This window comes from Castor canadensis, chromosome 2, assembly GCF_047511655.1.
Source record: "Castor canadensis chromosome 2, mCasCan1.hap1v2, whole genome shotgun sequence".
Lineage (NCBI taxonomy): Eukaryota > Metazoa > Chordata > Mammalia > Rodentia > Castoridae > Castor > Castor canadensis.
The window spans coordinates 105,219,191-105,243,846 of NC_133387.1; the positions used below are offsets into that span (position 1 = coordinate 105,219,191).

The window sequence follows — 24,656 nt, forward strand, 5'->3', positions numbered from 1 at the left end:
TTTGCCTCCTTATTTTGCAAAGTGGGGAGAGTGGCCAGACCTGACACATAGGAAGCCCCAGAGTTGGGTCTCTTGCCTAGGACCCAGTTACAAATGAACTATTAGAGCCTCGTGCTGGTGGGCTCATCCCTGAAATCCCAGCTACTCAAGAGGCAGAGATCAAGAGGAGGGAGGCTTGAAGCCAGCCTGGGCAAACAGTTCCCAAGACCCTATCTCAGAAAAAACCCAAAACAAAAAAAGGGCTGGAGGAGTAGCTCAAGTGGTAGAGCACCTGCCTAGCAAGTATGAAGCAGTGAGTTCAAGCCACAATACTGACAAAAACAAACAAAAACAACAACAAATGAACAATTAGGAGATGAGACCTAATTGAGGGAAGTAGGTCATTGGGCCATGCCTTTGAAGGGTGTTATCACACACACACACAGCTGACATGAGGTGAGTAGCTTTAGTCCACCACACTCTCCACCTCTTCAGGCCCAGAAGCCACGTGTGCATAAGGGTAAGCTGACACAAGCTTTTCCTCCTTTAAATAGTTTTCTCAGGCATTTTGTCACAGCAAGGAAAAGTGACAAACACAGGTAGCTTTTGCAACCTGGGAGTCAATTGACAAGTTAGGCCTTTGTCCTCCCAGGAAACTGAAAGACTGGACTTTAAGTCTCTTGACAAATAACATTGGAAAGAGATGGCCTCCAGGCAACATTCCGGACTTGTGTGTGGCCATAAGCTTATTTAGCCATTAAAAGGCCTTGAATGAGCGCTAGAGGTGTAGCTCTAGCAGTAGAGCACCTGTTAGCAAGCATGAAGCCCAGGGTTCAAACCCCAGAACCACCAAAAAACAAACCTTGGTGCCAGTGCCTCACACTTGCAATCCTAGTTACTCAGGAGATAGAGATCAGGAGGATCGCGGTTCCTGCCAGCCCAGGTAAATAGTCCGGGAGATCCTATCTCGAAAAAACCCATTAAGAAAAAAAAGGGCTTGTGGTGTAGGCCCTGAGTTCAAACCCCAGTATTGCAAGAAAAAAAAAACCAAACCTTGAATGTATTTAAAAGGGGAGAAGAGAAATTCTCAAAGAAATGTTTGCCCAAGAAACACTCAAGCCCTACCTCTAACTTGTACTTTTTTTTCCATCTGAATCCCTTGTCCCTCAAGCTAGTCCCACAGGTAGACTGTCCATTCTTAAATCCATGACATCCGGGTCACCCCAAGTCTGTGCACCGGCCCCCCGCAAGCCCCACCCCTCGGGACGCAACCCGCCCCTTAGTCCTTTACGGGACTCCGGTCGGGCGGAAGAGATAACTCCAGCCTCCGGGTCAATAAGGAGACGCAAATGGCTGTGCACACTCCACTTAGGACAGGCAGAGGTCTGAGTCTCTAGCTCCCACCTCCAGTACCTATGGCGCTGGCCGGAGAGATCACGTGGCGCCGGCGCGCGGTTCGGGGGCGGAGTCTGCGCGGTGACGTCGCGATGCGCAGCGGCGTGAGCAACGTGCGTGCTTCGTATCTGTGGCTGGTGGGTTTCTCTTGGCTATTTTCATTATCCGCTGCCATCGAGGATTCCAGGGGTGCCGGTCCTGTCTTTAGATCGGGTGGAGATTGTAAGGTTCGGAGGTCGGTGGCGGATGGCACGAGAGGCCATGCTGTCGGGGGTTAGGGCGCCAGCGGCGCTAGAGCCCAGGCAGCCGCGCGTGTTCGGAATGTAGACTCATGGGCTACGTACGGGGAAACACGCCGTGCTTCTGAGGGTCTCCTTCCGGAGAGAAGTGGGGTGCATGGTGCGTCAGAGCACTGTGGGTGACCTGGAGGGATGGGACCTGTGACCTTGTGGGAGACCTGCAACAAGACATTCTTAGCACCGGTGCCTCACGCCTGTTAATCCAAGCTGCTCGGGAGGATCGAGGTTCAAGGCCAGCTTCAGGCAAATAGTTTAGGAGACACCCCCCCCACACACACACCCCCGCCCATCTCCAAAATAACTAGAGCAAAATAGACTGGATGTGTGACTCAAGTGTTAGAGCACCTGCTTTGCAAGCAGGAGGCCCTGTGGTCAAACCCCAACCAAAAAAAACCTAAGGAATTCAGGCTGGGTTTATTTTGGGGGGGCATGCTAGAACTGGTTGATAAATCAGAGGCCTAGGCTGGAGCTGATTACATTTGTTATCCTCTAGGTGGGAGTCATGGCCAGGTGGACTGACCCACAGCAGCTACTCTGGAAGAAGAATAGGTAAGTCACCTTGTGAAGGCATTTTTTTTTTTTTTTAAGTGAACCCATATTTCTCTGAACCATTCCTAATGAAAAGAGTCCTGTAGCCATGGGCTCCTGGAACCAGGCTCATTGTGTCTAGTTCAGCCCCCCAAGGTCCTGAGGTGGGTGCCAGGGGAGAACATGTGCTAGGGTGTGGGGGATTGGGTGAATGTGGGTAGCAAGCCTCCAGCGTGCTAGGGTCTGCCGTGACCTGTGCATTCCTACAGTGCTTGCCAGAACAGTTTTGAGATGGTTTGAGGCCTTGCCCTGCTTCCTCCAGAGCAAGGTTATAGAAATTTCAGACAGTTCATTGCCTGCTCCTTTATTGTAAAGATCTTTGATGTGGCAGCCATTTGACACATAAAGTAAAATTAAAAGTAAATTTGAAATTCACTTTCTTCACAGTAGCCTCATTTCATGAGCACAATAGCCACAAGTGGCAAGAAGAGTTTATTTATTTATTTTTGCAGTACTGCAGTTAGAACTCAGGGCCTCCACCTTGAGCCACTCCACAAGCTCTTTTTTTTGTGTGTGTGTCTGTGTGTGTGATGGGTTTTTTCGAGAGAGGGTCTCTTGAACTATTTTCCCAGGCTGGCTTTGAACCTCAGTCCTTCTGATGTCTGCCTCCTGAGTAGCTGGGATTACAGGCATGAGCCACGGGCGCCCAATGTGGCAAGAAGTTTTGAACAGAGCTAGTATAAGGCAAAGGAAGCTACTGAATGCTTGCTATGCTGCAGGCTCAGTACTAATTTTATTATGCCCTTAAAATCATTACAACCAGGCCCCAGTGGCTCATGCCTGTAATCCTAGCTACTCTGGGGCAGAGATCAGGAGGATCACCATTTGAACCCAGTGCAGGCAAATAGTTCACAAGACCCTATCTCAAAAAAAAAAACCCATCACAAAAAAGGGCTTGCAAAGTGGCTCAAGTGGTAGTGTGTGGGGTCCTGAGTTCAAATCCCAGTACTGGAAAAAAAAATGCTTTACAAAAGTTGGAAATGAAGCCCAGAGGAGTGATGGTGGTAGGAGTGCCAGAGCAGAAAGAGTAACAAGGAAGAGCCCTGCACTGAGAGACTGGCCGGAAAGAGTATTTGCAGTTAGAAGGCAAACCCAAGAAAGTCAAGGGTTCAGCTCCGCAGAGGGTCCAAGTGCCTGGAGCTGATAGAGGGCAAGGTGAGTGTGTCCTAATCCTACAGGACTGCCTCAAGACAGTAAAGGTGCTGTTGCTGGTGAGAGACCTGACTTGTACCAGAATCCCCCTGCCATACACACTGGGGGTTAAACCCAGGGCCTCATGCAGGGAAAGCAAGTGCTCTACCACCGGTACCATACCCCTAGCCTTTTTGTTTGTGTTTTAGGTTTGAGATAAGTCTTGGTAACTTTTTGACAAAGTTGGCCTCTAACTTGTGCTCCTCCCACTTCCGGAGTACCTGGGGTTAGAGGCGATTACCCACCGCCCCTGGCCATGCCAGATCTTAGTTTTTCACCTGCATTAAACGTTGAGCATCATGATGGGTGGTTTTAGGTCAAGTGCGGATGGGGCCATGAGTTATGTGCCTGCACTTGCCCAACTAGAAACTGGCAGGTTGAGATGTGATGCCTGACTTCTCTAGCACTACCCTATACTCTGCGGCAGATATGGGAGGCTGAATGGAATCCAAAAGAGGGTAGGAAGTTCGGGTGGAGGAAAATGCCCCCATTTCTTGTGGTGTCAGGTTCACTGGGAACAGAAGGTGGCATGGGAAGTTGCCATTGTACTGAGGGCACCAACAGCACAGCTCTGTGTTCCTCTGGGCTGAGCGGCACCTTTTCTCTTGGAGGTCAAGAGTTGCAGCTGAGTGACTTTTGAGCGCAGGAACAGTTGGTGAGCACCCCGGCCTTGGCATCAGGAAGCCTCTGGTCTTGTGCTTCTGCAGTCTGGTGAGTGGACATTGGCTGCCCTTTCTCCCAGATGTTTTTTCAGAAATGTTTGCAGCAGTCCTAGAATGTAAGAGCTGGTGTCTTTCTCCCAAGAAAAGAGCAGGTGTGCTTCCTTGTCCACTTGGGATTGGCACCCCCTGCGTGTGCCTGTGACTTCAGACTGCCCTGTGTTACCCTGCAGGGACTGGGGATTGAGAGTAGTGGGAAAGGCTGATCCTCTGGCTACTGCTTTTCCTGTGAATCACTGTCCTTTGTTTCTAATGGAGTTTTTTGGGTTCTTTGTTTGAGACAGGGTCTTGAGACGGATGGCCTTGAACTTGCAGTCCCACCTAAGCATCCCAAGTGCAGGGAGTATGGGCATGCACCACCACACCTGGCACGTTTTGTATTTTCTGCTGGCATCTGAGGACTTGGCAGGTTACCTACCTTATTATGTACAAGGGGCATTTCAGGCCTTCTAGTTCTGACATCCGCCTCCCCAGTGGGTGCACCCAGTGTTCCTGTCTGAGCACAGGGCAAGGTGAACCCTTCGTGGCTGGCTGGCTGCCCTGAGAAGCCAGTGCAGGAGTAAGTGAGTGTGCGGGGAGCTCTACCAGTAGCTCACTTCTGGCTTAATGTTTATTTGGTTTTTTGGTTTGGGTGGTATTAGGGTTTGAACTCAGGGCTGCAAGCCTCCTAGGGGTGCACTCTACCACTTGAGCCACTCTGCCAGCCCTGGCTTATGTTCATTTTCCCTACTCTGACCTTGCTGTGTCAGAAGTTAGGTGATGAGCCCTGGGAAGTTTGTCTTTAGGCTCACAGACTCTTTGGAGGTGGTTGTCTCATATCTGGGCTCATGGGACCCTAGTTCTTGGGGATATTTGACTGCCTTTGTGGTCTGGATTGAACCTACAGGAGGTCAGTGTGTCTGCTGGGGTGGGCATGGATGCTGGGCAAAATGCAAGCCCAGGCCTTGGGTCACTGAGGGTGGGGTCAGGAGGGATCTTGGTTTGTGGTGGTTGTGTTGTGTCAGTTTTTAACAGCGTACCTGGTGTTTCTAATTTCGTTTTTACAGATGATGGATACTGAAAAAGCAGGCTTGACCACACTGACACCTGTTAAGTGGAATAAGGGAGTTTGAAGCCTCCCTCAGCCTTCTAGATGTCAGCAGCTCTGGTTGTGGCCCAGGCTGATGTGTTTCAGACAGACTTCTGTGATCAGGTTTGGGTCCCAAACCTGAGGTTCTCTGCTTTTGGAATAAAGAGTCTGGCTGCCTTCGGCCCTGGTATCCTCTGAGTGAAAAATGAGATATTTAATAAACACGGCTTTAAATACAATTCATCCCGGATTCTTTTTGTGCCAGGTGTAGAGGTTATGAAACCTCTTGAGGGCATGATGAGTCCCCAGGGAGCCCACCTGTTGCCATTCTCTCCTGCCTCGAAAATGGCCACTTGGGATTTATAGACCACCTTATGTGTGCTCCACCTGACTGAGCTTGACTAGGCACATTGGGGTGGTGGACACCACAGAGCAGTGACTACCAGCCAATCTTGTGGTGGGAGTGATGGGGTACACAGAGGAACTGGGGTGGGGAATCACTTAGGCTGATGGGATCTGTCTTTTCAGATACACTGGTATTCAACTGAGGTCAGAAAGTACAAGAAACCCCAGGTAGCTTGCTCTTAGTGGAAAGTAGGCATAGACCCTCACAGGTTGCACCCACAGGGCAATTCATCCAGCTTGATGACACTGCTTCCTGTCATCAGACAAGGCCACGGTCTCAGCTGCAGCTGTGGGGTTGTGACTCCCTACATTTCTTGGTCAGGTCTAGGTTGGGAGCAGCACCTTACTAGCTCTGTGGTCTGTAGGTACAATGCAGAGCTTCAGAGCACTTCGAAGCCATTCCTCTACAACTGATCCCACAGTATATCCTCAAATGAGGTCAGATCAGTTTTATAGTTTTTTTGTTCATTTGGGTTTTTTTTTTTTTTTTTTTTAATTAACGCCTTACAAAGCAGGTGTTTGAGCCACACACCTCTAGTCTGTTTTGCCCTGGTTATTCTGTAGGTGGGGTTTCTGAACTATTTGCCTAGTCTGGCCTTCAACATGGATCCTCTTGACCTCAGCCTCCTAAGTAGCTATGATTACAGGTGTGAGCCACCATGCCTGACTCAAATAAGTGTTTTGTTTTGGTGGTAATAGGGTTTGAACCCAGGGCCTCACACTAGGCAAGCACTCTACCACTTGAGCCACTCTGCCAGTCCTTTTTATGTTTGTTTTTGAGAGAAGGTCTCGATACTTTGGCTTCAAACCACAATCTTCCTGATCACTGCCTCTCAACTAGCCAGAATTACAGGCACGAGCCACTGGCACATCCTTCAAATAAACTTAATGCAGATCCGAAATTGAGATTCAGTTGTGTAGGATTGTTCCAAGGGAGTGCCCTACCTGGCACCAGGGAGTGCTACTGAGGGCAGCTGCAGAGCTAGCAGGCTGTGGCAAAAGGGGCAAGGGCACAGGGAGGTATCCTGTAAGTGATCTAGATGAGATAGTAAGAGTGCCTGGCCGCCAGGGTTCCCCAACACGCCTGAGTGGGTGGTGGCCCCCACCCTGTTGCCTTGCCCTCATTCCTGCCATGTTTGCTGAGCCCTGCTAGTCTGACCATATAAGGAACATGGCCAAGGAATGTCCCAAACAAGCCTACCACTTGTACTGCCTGCTGAGGACCAGGCTGAGAGTGACCATCTGGCCATTCCCTTGAATCAGAACAGGAGCCACTGAACTGCTGGAAAGACTCAGCAGTTGGTCCAGCCCAGTAAAGAGCTTCCCTCCTGTGACGTCATCTCTGGGCCCAGGCTTCAATAGATGAGGAATGAGAATGGCAGTAACTCTTGAGTGGGTCATGGGAATCCAGTGAGGCAACAGGAGGTGAACAATTGTGCAAAACCCTGGGGTGGAGGAGGTTCAGTCATGATTAGGGCTCCACCCAGGGTCGCCCAGCAACCAGTGTCTGTAGCTCCACCCACAGGCCAATCTCTGAACTAAAAAAGGAGCTTGACATTTTTTAAGTGGTTAGAGGAAGAAAACCCCAAAAGTACTATTTCATGACAGATGAAAAATTTTATGAAGCTCAAATTTCAGTGTTGCTAAGGTTTTCCTGGAACTCAGCCATGTCAGTTCTTTTAAAATCAGTAATATAAACCCCAGGTCTGGTTGACTCCCTCAGGGTTGGGGAAGTGAAACTGAAAAGGGAGCTGAAGGTGGGAACCCCCAGACTGCCGCTTAGGTTTGGAAAACCCTTCAAAAGCACCACCCAAGAGGCTGGGGGTGCAGAGGGGGCCTCCCTAGTCAGAGCTTCGAAGGATCAAACAACCCTGAACTTGTCTAAGAAGAGTGTCAGGCCGGACCCAGCCCTATTTTTTTTAGTTGGTGGGGGGTCAGTTCTGGAGTTTGAACTCAGGGCCTCATGCTTGCTAGGCAGGCACTGTTATCACTTGAGCCACTCCACCAGCCTTTTTTTGTGATTTTTTTTTTTTTTTTTTTTTTTTTGGATAGGGTCTTGAGAACTATTTGTCCAGGCTGGCTTCGAGCCAGAGATCATATCTCTGCCTCCTGAGTAGCTAGGATTACAGGTGTGAGCCACCTACACCTCAGAGTCCTGTTTTTGGATCTGGAGAATTTTCAGGGCCATGACTCCTTATTGCTCGTGGTACCTAGTTTGACCAGGTTGTTAGATAAGCGCTTGCAATTTTATTAGATATATTTCCTTTTAAGGCATTTTAGAGAAAAAAAATTGCTTTATCAATTTAAAGCCTAAAAAATGAAATAATTGCCAGGTACCAGTGGCAAATAATTGGTGGGAGACCCTATCTCAAAACAACCCATCACAGAAAAGGGATGGTGACGTGGGTCAAGGTGTAGGCCTTGAGTTCAAGCCCCAGTACTGCAAAAAAATAAAAAACAAGGAAATTAAATGATTGAAGCACGATTGTTAAACAAGTGTCTGTGAATACAAATCTCAAAGGTGCCACATGAGTGACTCAAGTTTGGGAACACGGAATTCTACCATCTAGCCTCCCTGCCATCTAGCCTTCCTGAAGGAGAGGAGAGATGATAGGCCCATCCAGGCCCACCCTGGCGGGGAGGACTGGCCTACTGCATAAGAGCAGACCCCTGCAGTCAGGAGTACTGCTTGGGAGACCAACCTGAACCTTGACAAGGTGGACTGCTTCCTAAATATGTTGCTATATCTACAAACTCCATGATGACAGGCTAAGATCCCTAGGAGGTGTGGCCTTGTCTTCATAAGGCTGGATGGAGAGAGAAAGCCAAGGATGGGCACAGGGATCCCATCACAGGCCAGGCCCACCAGAGGAATCCACAGAGTCCTCTGCCCCTGCCTGGTCACTGGGGTGGGGAATTGTGTGTGGCAAGTCCCCACTACTGGCCCCTCTGAGGGTTAGACAAGAAGCCTCTAGTTTACTCCTCACTGTGGCCCCCAGTCCCAAAGACCTGGGAATCAGTACCCTTTTCCATTTTTTGTTAAGGTATAATGTTCACTTGATAAAATTCAACTACTGTTGACTTCTAATATGACAGACACCTCCAGCTGGGTAACCAGACCAAGTCAAGAAATCTTTCTTTAGCCAGGCGCTGATGGCTCCTGCCTGTAATCCCAGCTACTCAGGAAGCAGAGATCAGGAATATTATAGTTTGAAGTCAGCCTCAACAAATAGTTTGCAAGACCCTAGGACAATAAAAGGTCTAGTGGAATAGCTCAAGGTGGAGGCCCTGAGTTCAAACTCCAGTTCCAAAAATAAACAAACAAACAAACAAACAAATAAATACTAAAAAAGTTCCACGGGTGACTCTGGTGTCTGCCCTGCATGAGGGTGGCCTAGCTCTTTTGAGAAGGCCAGCAAGGGTCCCTCCAGAGCAGGGAGGACCCTTCTGCACAGGCTCTCTTGGGTTCAGGCAGCAGGAAGCAGCAAGCGAGCACCCCTGGGGAGGGAGCAGCAAAGGCGCAGGGCTGCCCTCCCAGGGCCAGAACCCACTTCCTACTTCACCGCAGAGCTGCAGGAGGAGTCTGGCTGGGGCTGGGCCTCCCCTGGCCTCCCCTCCCCTCTGCTTCTTGTACAGAAAGAAAGGTCAGGGCTCCTGGCCTGGGTGTTTGCAGTGGGCAGGATGGAGGATGAGGAAGGCCCCGAGTATGGCAAGCCTGACTTTGTGCTCTTAGACCAAGTGACCATGGAGGAATTCATGAAGAACCTTCGGCTCAGGTAGGCTCGGGAATGGAAGGGGACACTGAGCGTCTTTCCTCCCGCACCTCCACCTCTCCTGCTCACTAACCTGAGGCACATTGGTCCCCATCATGAAGAGGACAGGGGCAAACACAAAGCATGCCCCAGGAGGTAGATAGTGGCCACCCAGAAAGTGATCCCCCTTCAGGGCTGGAGCTGCCCTCTTCCACCTCCCAAACCACTCAAATGCTCATTGCCCTTTCCAGTGATAGAACTGGAGCATGAGTCTCCTGGGACAGACAAGCAAAGGCACTAGGGCCAGGAGCTGTGCTCTCCTGCCCCTGTCCTTGTCCCTGATCTCTCCCTTGCATCTCATGTGGGGACCATGAAGTGGGCAAGCCAAACAATTTTAACACAGTGAGATGATGCTCCTCGGGGATTCGTGAGGTGTCACAGGACTTGACTGGTAGAGTTGACATTGGAGCCCACGTTGCTGCTGAGGAGGGTAGACAAAAGGCAGGAAGGAGCACCAGAGCTGGGGGGCACAGCACACCAGGTGGCCTTGTATACAGCTGTCTCAATGCCTGCCTGCCAAGCAGGTTTGCTCTGTGCTGGGAAACTCCCTGGGGGAGTCTTGGGGACCAGGAGCCCCACTAAACACAGAGGCAAAGAGGCTATGATCCTGACTCCAGGAGAGGGCTAGGCAGGACATGAGTTCACTGCTTTGGGCTCCTTTTGTCTGCCTGTAACACTGAGTCTGGAGAGGACCGTAAGGCCCAGGCCACACGGCTTGCAGGCTTGCAGGAGGGTGAGAGTTGAGCCCCAGGGAGCGCCCATGTCAGAGGTGGCAGAGGAAGAGGAACCCCGACAGGGCTGCCTGGGGAAGGGCGGGTCCCACACACCAAGGGGAATTGAGCAAAGGAGCAGGTGGGCCACTTCTCCTCCCAAGGGTAGACAAGCCAAGAGAGGTTCAGGCTCCCACTGGTGACTTCATATATGAAGGGCAGGGTAGGGAAGTTGGGAGAGGGGCATGGCCATGGCTGGGGACAGAGAGACAGCAAACAGCAGGCGCAGGCACTGAGGCTCCAGCCCCTCCCTAAGGTCTGGGTGGGGTAGGGCGGATCCCCTTCCGTCTCTAGTTCCCGCCCTGGGCCCTGACACAGGAAACAGCTGAGGCACCACCCTCCCCTCCTATGGAGCCCCTTCCTCTCAACAGCATTAACCCAACTGCCCTGCAAGAGCCAGTTTTGACCCTGCTGTGCCTGGCACAAGTTGGTTCCCTTTGCAGGATGAATGGTCACTGGCTCCTGGGACCCCAGCACCCCTGTAGAGAGCAGTACAGGACCCTACACTCTACACCATGGCAGGGCACAGCTTTGCATGACTCAGCTCACCCGGGATGGCCCCAGAGGGACTCAAACCACAACCCCCCTCTCCCTTCCCTATGCTCAGCCCTTCCTGGTGGGGACACTGGCTATACATGGCCGTAAAGCTGAGACCTTGCCCTGTGTCCAGGTTTGAAAAGGACCGTATCTACACCTACATTGGCGAAGTGCTAGTGTCCGTGAACCCGTACCAGGAGCTCCCCTTATACGGTCCCGAGGCCATCGCCAGGTATCAAGGTCGTGAGCTCTATGAGCGGCCACCCCACCTCTATGCTGTGGCCAATGCCGCCTACAATGCCATGAAGCGTAGAGCCAGGGACACCTGCATTGTCATCTCAGGTAACTCCCTAAACCATGACTCATTTACAAGTGAGTTTCTCCCATGATCCGGGGTGCGGGTGGAGACGAGCGCTGGGCTAAGGGTACAGCCTGCAGATTCTGCTATCTCCTGTCCGTCTTCCCCGCAGGGGAGAGTGGCGCGGGGAAAACAGAAGCCAGCAAGCACATCATGCAGTACATCGCAGCGGTCACCAATCCTAGCCAGAGGGCAGAGGTGGAGAGGTGAGCACCTTTGGGTTCCATCAGGGCAGGTACCTTTATGCTGAGGGGAAGCAAGATATGGGAGCTGGAGCCAAGCTCGGGCCAAGTTCAGTCAGGAAGATCCCAGGTCACTTCTCACATCCTGAGGCATAGCTGGGACAAGGTCCTCTCAAATGTGGGTTGGAAGGTGGGGTCAGGCACCTGTGGCTCACACCTGTAATCCTAGCTATTTAGGAGGCAGCAGGTGGATCATGGTTCAAAGCCAGCCAGGGCAAACATTTTGTGAGACCCTATCTCAAAAAAAACCATCACCAAAAAAAGGGCTGGTGGAATGGCTAAGTACCACCAAAAAAAAAAAAAAAGGTGGGGGGGAAGGGGGGGCAAGACCCAACCAAGCTGTGTAAGCTGTTAGCTGCAAAGGTGGTGGGGTTAACAGTTGAGTGTGGAGAGTTATAGAAGATACCAGAAATGGCTCAGGACAAGGCAAGGATATCCCCAGAAGCCTGGAGAATTTGGCAGCCTTGTCAGTCTGGGTTACAGCCCACCTGCAGCTCTGCCTCCCCTCAGAGGTGTTCCACAAGCACCTTCCTGTATCTGAGGCCGACTCTTCCTATAGTGATGCTGAGGGATGGGGTCAGAGGGACCCCAGTAATGTTAGTTCCCCAGCAAATGTGGCCAGCACCACTGCCTACCTTGTAGGACCTGGGCAGACCAGCTCTGCCTCCACCTCCCCCAGACTGCACTGAGTGGATGGGGTAGGGGAGGGCACAAGAAACAAAGAATAGTGTTTGCTGAGCACCTGTCCTGAGCTCTGAGCTGCACAGACAGTGTGCAGCACCAGCAAGACTGGCCAGAAGCCAAGCGATTGTCAGCAGCACTGGCAAGGTGGTATCCTTGGTCCCCCTCAGCCAGCTCCCTGGCCCATCTTGAGATGCTATGACTCCTGTAGGGAAGACTCAGGCAGGGTGCTGTTCACAGATGGGAGGGTCTTTGCCTTCAGCCCCAACCTGTCTGTCCACAGGGTCAAGGATGTTCTACTCAAGTCCACCTGTGTACTGGAGGCCTTCGGCAATGCCCGCACCAACCGTAATCACAACTCGAGCCGCTTCGGCAAGTACATGGACATCAACTTTGACTTCAAGGGGGATCCTGTTGGAGGGCACATCCACAGCTACCTGCTGGAGAAGGTGGGCAAGTGGGCTGAGGGGATCCTTCTTTCCCAGGCCTGGGGGCCCAAGGGGCTGGGAACATACTGACCGTGACATTGCAAGTTAGGAAAGCCGGGTCCTCTCTGTGGCCCTTCTTAGTGTCCCCATGGGCCCGGGCACTCCAAACCCCAGCCTCCCCTGTACTTGGGAATACTCAGATGGCCAGGCTGGAGTCCAGCTGCCTCTCTTACCTCAGTCTAGGGTCCTCAAGCAGCATGTGGGTGAGAGGAACTTCCATGCCTTCTACCAGGTAAGCCTCTGTAGGTAGGAAGGTGACTGGAGGGAGAGAATGAACAGGGAAGGGGAGGGGAGGGGAGCAGGCTGAGCCCACCTTCCACCCCTCCCTTGTTATTGTATTCTACTCTAACTGTCCCTAGCCAGTGTCCTCACCCCCCACCCACCAACCCATCCCAACCATCAGGCAGGCCTAGCCCCACACACCATTCCTGGAGAATGGAGGCAGGGTGTCCCCAACATCTCATACCCCAAGAATGTCAGAGCACTGTGGGATATGTGCAGTGTCTCCATGGGCTCTGAGCTCCACCTCCCTCCTGGCACATGGGAACTGTTCATACACCCCTGAATTTCCTCTGTGTCTGTTGGTTCAAGGCTGGAAGGAACAATATGTCTGTGTGTCCTCTGTGCCTCTGTGAAGGGTAGGGAGGGATAAAGGAGGGTCCTTGGAGCTCAGTGGCCTAACTAAGGAACATTTGTGTCTTGCAGTTGCTTAGGGGCAGTGAGGACCAGGAGCTGCAAGGACTGCACCTGGAGAGAAACCCTGCTCTGTATAATTTCACACGCCAAGGAGCTGGGCTCAATATGGGTGTGCACAACGTGAGTGCAAGGAGCTCAGGGCTCAAGCGGGCTTAGCTCCAGGGTCCTGGGATTGGGGGCAGGGAATGGGCAGCAATTGGTTCAGGCCAGAGAGGTGTCAACAGCTCAGGTGAGTACAGAGAGTAGAGGGAAAATAGCTCAGGAAGGAGCAGGGTGAGCCTGGGATGGAGGACTCTGTGTCTAGGGAGGCCAGGTGTCCTGGGCCCACACTGGTGAGGATGGTGAACTCCCTCTCCTCCAGTCCATGGACAGTGATGAGAAGAGCCATCGGGCAGTGACCGAGGCCATGAAGGTCATCGGCTTCAGTCCTGAGGAGGTGGATTCTGTACATCGCATCCTGGCTGCTATATTGCACCTGGTGAGCCTGGTTGGGAGGGCCACCTCCCCACAAGGGTGTCCCGCTAGGAGCAGCCAGGGATGAGGACTGGACTTCTGAGCTATCCCAGCAAAGTCAAAGCTGTGGTTCCCCCATGACTGAGGCTGAGGGGCTGGCAATAAGTTCAGTGGGTACCTGGTCAAGAGCCAGGATCCCAATCTGCAGTGCCATGAGTGACAGCCGAGCATGGAACACACATGGAGTACACTTGGTGCCGTGGTGGTGGAGCTGTTCCTTGGCGCCTATCCTCCCTTGAGAGGCACGGGAAGTAAGTCCCAGGGTGAGAGTCCTTACAGAAGGCTTTAGAATGCTATGGCTGTGTCTGTGGTCTAGTGACATGCTTTCTAGGTCCCCGCATCCACATCCCCTGCCTCCCTTCCTTCTCCCTTCCTTGAGAAGATGGAGCCTGCACTGTTCATTATCCCCTTGTTGCCAGGGAAACATTGAGTTTGTAGAAACAGAGGAAGATGGGCCACAGAAGGGAGGCATAGCTGTGGCCGAGGAGACGCTGGTGGGCCACGTGGCAGAGCTGACAGCCACGCCTCAGGACCTCGTGCTCCGTTCCCTGCTGGCCCGCACTGTGGCCTCAGGTGGCCGAGAGCTCATAGAGAAAGGCCACACTGTGGCCGAGGCCAGCTATGCCAGGGATGCCTGTGCCAAGGTATTCCTGTTGTGGTTGGAGAGGGATCCCAGGGAGCCTCTATAGGGGAGGCCAAACTGGTAGCAGCAAGAAAGTGACAATGTCATGTCCATTCCAGGCAGTGTACCAGCGGCTGTTTGAGTGGGTAGTGGACAGAATCAATGGTATCATGGAAGCCAGGGACCGAGACCCTCGGCGCGACGGCAAGGACACAGTCATTGGTGTGCTGGACATCTATGGCTTTGAGGTGTTCCCTGTCAATAGGTGGGCAGCCCAGCCAATTGCATTCCCCCTCTGATCCTCGCCTCCAACCAGTGTGGTCACTGCAACTCTGATCTGGATTCTCACACTGGGCACTGGTGACTTGTGTTTGTAATCCTAGCTACTCAGATGTCAGGGATCAGGAGGAGTGTGGTTCAAAGCCAGCCCAAGCAAATAGCCAGACCCTATCTTGAAGATACCCAACATACACACATACAAAGAAACCAGCCCTTTGGCTGGTGGAGTGGCTCAAACCCCAGTAACTGCAAAAAGAAAAAGCTCTGGATTCTCTGACTGGTCCCCAGGCCCCAAAGCTCATACCCATCCAGTCAGCCTTGTCTGTGCACCCTGTGTAGAAGGCAACATTTTGGGGTTCACTTCTCCCAGTGGTGAATCCTAAGTTCACCCCAGAACGTATACATGGGGTGGGAGCACAGAACCCACAGCAAAGCCCCAAGGTGTCCTAGTGCAGAGAGAGGTGTTGGGGGAAGGGCAGCCACTCATCCCCATTCCCCTCCTGGGAGCGAGAGCTCCTCTGAAGGCCCCATCACCCCCAGCTTCGAACAGTTCTGCATCAACTATTGCAACGAGAAACTGCAGCAGCTCTTCATCCGACTCATCCTGAAACAGGAGCAGGAGGAGTACGAACGAGAGGGCATCACCTGGCAGAGCGTAAGCACCCTGATACTGCTGGGGGGTGGCAGGGGACAGGCCTGGCCAGCACTGAGCAGGGGAGGTGGCTGCCGCTGCCAGGATGGTTTCAGGAGCCTCCCTGCTGGCTGCCTCCCAGGTCGAATACTTCAACAATGCGGCTATCGTAGAGCTGGTGGAGCGGCCCCACCGAGGTATCCTGGCTATACTGGACGAGGCCTGCAGCACCGCGGGCCCCATCACTGACCGCATCTTCCTGCAGACCCTGGACACGCACCACCGCCACCACCCGCACTACTCCAGCCGCCAGGTGCTCCACCTGTTCCTCTGTAGGCACAAAGGCTGCTTGCTAGGATATGGCACAGAGGTGTCTCAAAGCCTGTGCCTCTTGGGGCTTTGGTGGGACCTAGCTTGGTGCCATTGAGGTCACTGGGGAAGTCCCTCTGCCCAGGTAGGGTGGCTGCAGGATGGTCCCCTCACAGAGATCACAGTCCTTCCCCCATCTTCTGTGTTTTGATCTTGGCCTCTCCCATAGCTCTGCCCTACTGACAAGACCATGGAGTTTGGACGGGACTTCAGGATCAAGCACTATGCAGGAGATGTCACGTAAGGCCCAAACCTCATCCCCACAACCAATCCTGGGTTCCCACATGGGCACCTTTGCACATGTCACAGGGCAGGAGTGCTCTGAAGGAACAGCCAGGTCCCTTGCCCCTCACCAGAAGCACAGGTGCAGGCCAGTGGCTCCATTCCTAGAGGCATTCATATGGGAGCTTTCAAAAATACCCATGTCAAAGCCAGGCGCCAATGGCTCATGCCTGTAATCCTAGCTACTCAGGAGGCAGAGGTCAGGAGGATTATGGTTCAAAGCCAACCCAGGCAAATAGTTTCTGAGATCCTATCTCAAAAACCCTTCACAAAAATAGGGCTGGTGCAGTGGCTTAAGGTGAAGGCCCTGAGTTCAAGCCCCAGTACTGCCAAAAAAACCCCACCCGTGTCAGAGCAGGGTGCCAGTGGTTCATGCCTATAATCCTAGCTACCCAGGAGGCTGAGATCAGGAAGGTCAAGGTTCAAGGCCAGCCTGAGCAAATTGTTTTTAAGACCCTCATCTCCAGCTGGTCGCGGGTGGCTCATGCCTGTAATCCTAGCTATTCAGGAGCCAGAGATCAGGAGGATCAAAGTTTGAAGCCAGCTCAGGCAAATAGTTCGCAAGACCTTTTCACATAGCATGCTTCACCCAGCTCCCAGGACAGAAGGACGCAAAAGAATGACGAGGAAAGAGAATGAGATGAAAGGAGGGCAGGAGGGAGGAAGAGTCTGACCTATGAGAACATAGACAGGTGGGAGGAAGCAAGACCTTCCTAGGAGCTGTCAGTGTTTGAGAAGACCTGCAGCCCAGCCCCTGGTCCCCTCACTGGCCCCAACCCTGGGCAGGTACTCTGTAGAGGGCTTCATTGACAAGAACAGAGACTCCCTCTTTCAGGACTTCAAACGACTGCTATACAACAGGTGAGTGTGGATGCTGGAGGGCCAGAGCTGGGGCCTTTGGGGACTCTTGACCCCTGACTGAAAGATGGATAGCCTGAGGTTCAAGACCAAAGCCATGTAGCTCCTGGGCTACCCTGGGTAGGTGGGCTGCATCCCCACAGGACAGCTGGGTATACAGTCTGTGTCTGCAGCAAGGATCCCACCTTGCAAGCGATGTGGCCAGATGGGCAGCAGGACATCACTGAGGTGACCAAGCGCCCCCTGACAGCTGGTACACTCTTCAAGAACTCCATGGTGGCCCTGGTGGAAAACCTGGCTTCCAAGGTACACCCCCCCGCCCCGACCCTGGCCTTCTAAATCTTTCTCTCTGTGCCCTGGAAGGGGCACATAATGGAGGGGCATTCTCGTCCTGTTTGCTTGAACCCCATCTGTCCCAGTGGGTGCGCCACTCACTGCAGAGTTTAGCTGTGGGGGATCCAGAGCCAGGCTCCATCAGTCACCGAGCACAGGGTAGAATTTGAACCCAGCCCTTCCCTGGTGGGAGAGGCTGGGAAGTCCTGTGGAGGGCTTGAGTTGTCCCTAGTTGATAGTCACATGGGCAGGAAACTGACACTAGTTTTCTTGGAGAGCTTCAGGTTCAAAGTTAGAGAGGGAATCAGGGGGACATGGCTGGGTTTAACAACAGAATATCCAGAAAGCAGTTGCCAGTGGTTCATGCCTGTAATCCTAGCTACTCAGGAGGCAGAAATCAGGAGGATTGTGGTTTGAAGCCTGTCCGGGGAAATAGTTCGAGAGACCCTATCTCAAAAAAACCCATCACAAAAAGAGGGCTGGCGAAGTGGCTCAAGGTGCAAGCCTGAGTTCAAACCCCAGCACTGCAAGAGAAAAAAAAATACCCAACACAAAAAAGGGCTGGCCAAGTGGCTCAAGTGGTAGAGTGCCTGCGTACCAAGCATGAGGCTCTGACTTCAAACCCCTATACCACCAAAAAAAAAAAAAAAAAAAAAAAACCAGAACATCCAGAGATGTCAGCCCCTCTCCAAAGAAAGAGGAAGGGTGGAGGTGGGTGTCTGTCCTTTCTCTCCTGGGCTATAACCTGGTTCGGTCACCAGAGCCTTCGTTCTGCAATGACTTCCCTTAGTCCAACTCTCAGAACCTGGGCTTTTGGGGGCCTGGAAAAGAGGTCACACAGCAGCCACGGGCTTGGGTCCCTGAGCCCCATCTGTCTCTCCCTACAGGAGCCCTTCTACGTCCGCTGCATCAAGCCCAACGAGGACAAGGAGGCCGGACGGCTGGAGGAAGGCCACTGTCGCCACCAGGTGTCATACCTGGGGCTGCTGGAGAATGTGAGAGTTCGCAGGGCTGGCTTTGCCTCTCGCCAGCCCTACCCTCGGTTCTTGCTCAGGTACAGGCAGTGGGCCATCACTCTGTGGGCCTCCCCACCCCCTCCTGAGGGCAGGTCCCCACTGCCCTCTCCTGTGCTGGCAGGTACAAAATGACCTGTGAGTACACGTGGCCCAACCACCTGCTGGGCTCTGACAAGGCAGCCGTGAGCGCCCTCCTGGAGCAGCACGGGCTGCAGGGGGACGTGGCCTTTGGCCACAGCAAGCTGTTCATCCGCTCGCCCCGGACGCTGGTCGCGCTGGAGCAGAGTCGAGCCCGCCTCATCCCCATCATTGTGCTGCTGCTGCAGAAGGTGCAGGGTGGGGAGGGGAAGGGAGGATGGGGTACCCAGCAGGGTGGTGAGGATAAGCATCAACATAGATCCCACTTGGGGTGTCCATCCCGCCATGTGCCAGTGACTCATGATTATAATCTTAGCTACTTGGGAGGCTGAGATCAGGAGTTTAAGGCCAGCCTGGACAAATAGTTCTTTTTTTAATTTATTTTTTCTATTTTTTAATTTTTGGACAAATAGTTCTCGAGATCCCATCTCCAAAATAACCAGAGCAAAATGGACTGGAGGTGTGGCTCAAGCGGTAGAGCACCTGCTTTGCAAGTGTGGAGCCCTGAGTTCAAATCCCAGTCCCAACCACCCCTCAAAAAAAGTCCATGGACCTTACATTGCTATAAGACTTACCCTTTGTACACATGTACCTTTTAATCTGGGAGTCCCTGGTTACCATCTTGGTAGGCTATCTAGTTTGTGTCCTGGCAGTCACATTCTGGGGTGGTCCTCTGATTTCTCTGTCTTAGGGTCACCAAGGAGTGGTCAGGTGCCCTTTTAGGGGAGAAGGCACCTCTATTTTTTCCACCCCTCTTCTCACACAGTCTTGAGGCTCTGCCAGGCTTTTTTTTTTTTTTTTTTTTTTCCAATACTGGGGCTTGAACTCGAGACCTACACCTCAAACTACTCCACCAGCCCTTTTTTGTGGTGGATTTTTTGAGGTGGGGGCTCAAAGACTATTTGCCTGGGCTGGCTTTGAACCTCAATCCTCTTGATCTCTGCCTCAGAAGTAGCTAGAATTACAGGCGTGAGCCACCGGCACCCGGCTTGCAGCGCCAGTTTTAGAAGCCTCTCACAGGCGGGCTCTTCTTATTTGAGAGCCTACCGAGCCTTGAGCAGGGCTCGCCCCACCTAGCTAGCCATAAGGCCCCCAGCCTACGGCTGGTCATGGCCCCTGGGAGCCTGGGGATGGGTTGGCCTCCCTGGAGACAAGACAGAGTGCTCAGGAAAGACTTAGGGCTGAGCTGAACCTGACCCTACGTCTCATCGCACCTGGCCTGCCCAGGCATGGCGCGGCACCCTAGCCAGGTGGCACTGCCGGAGGCTGCGAGCCATCTACACCATCATGCGCTGGTTCCGGAGGCACAAGGTGCGAGCCCACCTGGCTGAGCTGCAACGACGGTTCCAGGCTGCACGCCAGCCCCCCCTCTATGGCCGTGACCTCGAGTGGCCACCGCCCCCTGCTGTGCTGCAGCCCTTCCAGGACACCTGCCACATGCTCTTCTGCAGGTACTGTCCTCCATCCACTATGCCGTTCCTCACTCAGCCAGCGTCCTCTGAACACCCAAAACCATCATCCCAGCCCCGTGAGGACTTTGATAAGCAGGAAGATGGGACTGAGTCACATTAGATGACTGTCACATCCCATGGTTAGCAGCAGAGCCCTGATTGTCCCAGCACTGTGCTGGATATTCGAGTGCTAGCTATGACCTGCAGAGGGAAGAATGGCTAGTCAAGGCTGGGGAGTAGGAGTCTCTGCATTGGATTGGGGCCTTGAAGGCTGAGTAGGAATTCTCCAAGAGGAGGAACTCAGAATGTGTATGTTCACAGTGGGGAGGTACTGAGTGGCCAGGGGTGTCAGAGACAAGCATGGGCACCTAGGGCTGAGGCTAGGGAGGCTGGCAGAAGCTGGGACTCCAGGGACAGCCAGTATCAGATTGAGGACCAGGTTTCCTGGGGAAGGAGCTGGGGAGAGCACAGACACATGGGTCAGAATCCTCTGACTTACCGCTGTCCTCTTCTAGGTGGCGGGCCTGGCAGCTAGTGAAGAACATCCCTCCTTCAGACATGGTCCAGATCAAGGCTAAGGTGGCTGCCATGGGGGCCCTGCAGGGGCTGCGCCAGGACTGGGGCTGCCAGCGAGCCTGGGCCCGAGATTATCTGTCCTCTGTGAGTGTTGGGCAGGCCCATGTGGTAGTGGTGGTAGGAGGTGCTCATGGCTGACACTGTCCTCATCAGCTGTCCTGTCCAATCTTGAGGTGGCTGGCTTTTTGTCTGAGTCCTTGGAGGCTTAAGGGTTTCATCTGTCAAGCAGCCCCTAACCCTAAGAATCCCATGTTCTTGCAGTTACTGTCACCCTCATGTGTTCAGTACAGTCAGGGACATGTGTGCACCCCCCCACACCCACTTATACACACATACACTATCTCTGCATGGCTCCTTTAGCCCTCTCCTGGGCCTGGTGTAAAGGGTATGAGTCTGGGGACTTGAGGTTGTACCAGTCCATAGGTTCTGTGCACAGGGGCCAGGCCCCTAACCCATTCATTGCTGACTTCTGGAGACTTCTCTGCAGAGGTACACACAGTCAGGCCTGGGATAGAGCAGCAGAGGCTGAGAATAAATTGAGAGAGAAACTGAGAGTGACTCAGTTTCCCCAAGGTGAAGGATAGCTGTGGCAAGTTGCTGGGAGCTGCCATCAGTCACATGTGACCCTAGACCCCATCCCAAGAGAGCCCTCCCCTCCATCTGTTCTTAGGAAACTGACAACTCCACAGCTTCAGTCCTGTTTGCTGAGCGACTCAAGGCACTTCGGGAGAAGGATGGCTTTGAGGCTGTGCTCTTCTCTGGCCATGTCCGCAAGGTTAGCACCTGCTCTGGAGGCTGTGGAGGGCATGGGTTGGAGGGGCTCAGGAGAGACCTGATATAATCCCAGCCAAGGCCCAACTCTGCCTCTGAGACCCTGGAAACTGTCAGCATAGGCCTAGGCCAGTCAGTAAGGAGAAGGACCCAGGGAAGGGAGGAAATAGGGACTGTTGGGACCAGGAAGGGGGACAAATGTTACGGATCTGGATGCAGTCACCTCTCCTGCAGGTGAACCGCTTTCGAAAGAGCCGGGACCGGGCCCTCCTGCTCACAGACCGGTTTCTCTACAAGCTGGAGCCTGGCCGGCAGTACCGGGTGATGCGGGCTGTGCCCCTGGAAGCGGTGAGTACCACGTGTGGGGGATGGGAACCCGCCTCAGGGTGTTGGGGGGCCCACACACACTGCCTACCTGTGATGTCCCAGAGCATCCTAAAACCCAGGCAATGGATGGCGGCATCCCTCTGAAAACCATGGGGCAGAAGGTCTGTCCTCATCAGCAACATGGGCACAGCTACCTTGTCATCCACACATGCACATACGCGTATGCACACGCACACACACCATGCTCTTACACTGTGCCCAAGCCAAATGGGGTGCCCCCAACTTGAGCCTTTTTTGTGCTGGGTTTTTTCAAGATAGGATCTCTCAAACTATTTACTCTTTCTGGCTTTGAATCTTGATCCTCCTGATCTCTGCCTCCTGAGTAGTGAGGATTACAGGTGTGAGCCACTGGCCCTGGTCCCATGAGTTCTTTAGTTTGTTCTTTTTTTTTTTTTTTGTGGGATGGGATTTTGAATTCAGGGCTTCATGCTTGCAAGGCAGGCTTTCTTCCACTCGAGCCACACCTCCAGTCTAATTTTGCTTGATTATTTTTGAGATGGGGGTTTCATAAACTATTTGCCCAGGGTGGCCTCAAACCTCAATCCTCCTGATCTCAGTCTCCCACATAGCTAGGATTACAGGTGTGAGCCACTGGTGTCCAGCTCCCAGGAATTCTTTCCCACAGTTTGAGTAGAAACCTGAGGCAGGGATCAAGGCTGAGTTACCTCTAAGTCTCTCATGCTTTTGGGGGGTCCTGGCCTGTCAGGATAGAAGGGCTGCTAACAGTAGCTGAATGTCAGTGAAGTGACTTAAATATTGTCAAAGTGAAATTAGAAAAACGAAAAATTCTCCGGGCGGGCTCACACCTATAATCCTAGCTACTCAGGAGGCAGAGATCAGGAGGATCTCAGTTTGAATCCAGGCAGAGCAAATAGTTCTCAAGACCTGTCTCCAAAAAGCCCATCACACAATAAAAGGGCTGATGGAGTGGCGCAAGGTGTAGGCTCTGAGATCAAGCCCCAGTACCAGAAAAAAAAAAGTCCAAACAGAACTGGTAGAGTGGCTCAAGTGGTAAAGCATCTGCCTAGCAAGTGTGAGGTCCTGAGTTCAAACCACAGTGCCGCCACAAATAAATAAATATTATCAAAGTGAAATAAAAAATCTAAAACCTCAGCTCTTTGCTCACCAAAGCATATTCCAGTGAGCAGGGGCTGCTGCATCAGATGGCAAGGGTCTAGAATTTTCCATCACAGCGGAAACTCCAAAGGCATGATGCCCTGCCCTCCACTCCCCCACTGTCAGCAGAGACCAAAGCGGGAAGGCAGAGTTGGAAGGGGGGAGTCTGGATGTTGGAGCTGACCCACTACCAAGGGCAGAGCTCACTAGGAGATGGCCTGCTGTGCCCTTGACTCCAGCTCCCCCTACTCAGGTGACTGGGCTGAGTGTGACCAGTGGACTGGACCAGCTGGTGGTGCTGCACGCCCGGGGCCAGGATGACCTGGTGGTGTGTCTACACCGCTCCCAGCCGCCACTGGACAATCGTATCGGCGAATTGGTGGGCATGCTGGCTGCACACTTCCAAGGGTGAGTCTGTCTGAGGCTGGTTGGGGACACATGGATGTGGAACCCTGCCATCCTGATCCCCCCACCCCAACCATCTCCTACTCCTCTTACTCCAGGGAGGGTCGAACCCTGCAGGTCCGTGTCTCCGACTGCATCCAGCTGAGCCAGCGTGGTACCCGCCGCCTTGTCTCCGTGGAGCCCAGGCCGGAGCAGCCCGAACCCGATTTCCGCTGCAACCGAGGTGCCTTCACCCTCCTATGGCCGAGCCACTGAGCCAGCCTGTTCTGGCTCCATGCACTTCTGCATACCTGGCTGGCCCTGGGCACATGGATGGCCGGGGCAGCACACAATAAAGATACTTGTCTGTGCCTGCTGTAACTAGTGGCCATCTAGCCCATCTAGAGGAAGCACTAGACCACCCAAGCAGGTGTCACCTGCTGTCTTGGTCTATGTCCTCTGCTCACCCACTGTTGGGTTATATGAACTGGAGGTGAAGTCTGGGAGGAGGGGGCGAGACCAGGGCCATAGGGTCCCTGCCCAGGGACAGACTGGACATGAAGCTCATAGTCTGAGGGGAAGAGTTGCCCCAGGTTGCCTATCATGGGCTCCCAATGGTCTCATACCCAAAATGGACCCTGTCTCTGACCTTCCCTACCCACAGTTTTTGCCATGTTCCTACCGCTCTGGGGAAGTCTTAGAATCCCAGAGGCAGGCCGTGGGGAGCCCGCCTGGGGCACAGCCCAGCCCAGCATGCTGACATAGGATGTGTGCATGACAGCCATGGCACAGCCACTAGTTGTCCAAGTGGGAGGCTGGGTGTGGTCATCTGAGCGTAGGACTTCCCCTGGAGGGAGCCCTGAGCCAATGGAGCCGGGTAGTCAGGTTCACCAGCAAAGGAAGGCCAGGGTGGACATCCATCTGAATGCCTCTAGCCAGCCAACTTCTCCAAACTGTTCGTACTCCTGCCAGCAGCTTGGTGACCATCAGTCCCCACTAAGCCCCAAGCCCCCTCAACTTCTCAGTCTCTCAGCCCCAGACCCCAAGCATGTCAGTCCCTCACCCCTCTCATCCCTTTTACTCCCTCGGCCCCTCAGTCTCTTACCCCCTCACCCCTCAGTCCCTCACCCCTCACCCCTCAGTCTCTTACCCCCTCACCCCCACCCCTCATTCCCTCACCCCCTCAGTCCTTCACCCCCTCAGCCCCTCGCCTCTCAGTCCCTCGTCCCTCTCCCCTCATCCCCTCAGTCCCTCACCCCTCATCCCCTCACCTCTCACCTGTCAGTCCCTCACCCCTCATCCCTTCACCTCTCACCCCTCAGTCCATCACCCCTCACCTGTCAGTCCCTTACCCCCTCAGCCCCTTTTATTATTTTATTTTGATCCAGGGTCTTTCTCTGTAGCCCATGCTGGCCTCCAACTTGTGATCCTTCTGCCTCAGCCTCTGAGTAGCTGGAATTATAGGCATATACAATATGCTGGGTTTGTTCACTTCCCCTTTTTGTGGACATTCATTAAGAGGGTATCCTTGCTTTTTGTTCGGAGGCTGACGTCAGTCACTATGACCTTTGGTCATGAGCTTAGAAAGGCTCAAGACTGTCTGGGCTCTTGACTGACATGTCCAGGCATTGCAAGTGCTGACAGTCACCACCCCCCACCACCATCTTCTACGGCACCTCTGGAAACTTCCACGTAACCAAA

General features: G+C 53.3%; 1 protein-coding gene and 1 non-coding gene across 3 annotated transcripts; both read left to right on the forward strand.

Moving 5' to 3' along the window:
• Positions 1–2,419: 2,419 nt before the first annotated feature.
• Positions 2,420–2,551, forward strand: LOC141421116 (small nucleolar RNA SNORA9). The gene has a single exon (XR_012445791.1). It is a non-coding gene; the product is annotated as a small nucleolar RNA SNORA9 (small nucleolar RNA).
• A 6,663-nt stretch (positions 2,552–9,214) lies between these two features.
• On the forward strand, positions 9,215–23,336 carry Myo1g (myosin IG). Of its 2 annotated transcripts, XM_020163969.2 has the most exons (22): positions 9,215–9,421; positions 10,898–11,106; positions 11,235–11,328; positions 12,329–12,494; positions 12,712–12,765; positions 13,239–13,349; positions 13,591–13,707; positions 14,162–14,386; positions 14,484–14,629; positions 15,184–15,298; positions 15,417–15,587; positions 15,813–15,883; positions 16,712–16,786; positions 16,957–17,089; positions 18,004–18,170; positions 18,254–18,461; positions 19,498–19,721; positions 20,237–20,381; positions 20,968–21,072; positions 21,303–21,416; positions 22,825–22,979; positions 23,075–23,336. In XM_020163969.2, exons 1-22 carry the CDS (start codon positions 9,327–9,329, stop codon positions 23,229–23,231), a joined length of 3,057 nt encoding a protein of 1,018 aa, XP_020019558.1. In that variant the 5' UTR covers positions 9,215–9,326; the 3' UTR covers positions 23,232–23,336. The 2 variants fall into 2 exon arrangements, with proteins under 2 accessions (XP_020019558.1, XP_020019559.1); XM_020163970.2 differs by lacking the exon at positions 12,712–12,765.
• The last annotated feature ends 1,320 nt before the right edge of the window (positions 23,337–24,656 follow it).

Coding starts and splice junctions, on each gene's coding strand:
- Myo1g (XM_020163969.2), top strand. CDS start 9,327: ATGGAGGATGAGGAAGGCCCCGAGTATGGCAAGCCTGACTTTGTGCTC. Junction 16,787..16,956: donor AAACGACTGCTATACAACAG/GTGAGTGTGGAT, acceptor CTGTGTCTGCAG/CAAGGATCCCACCTTGCAAG. Junction 22,980..23,074: donor CTGGCTGCACACTTCCAAGG/GTGAGTCTGTCT, acceptor CTCTTACTCCAG/GGAGGGTCGAACCCTGCAGG.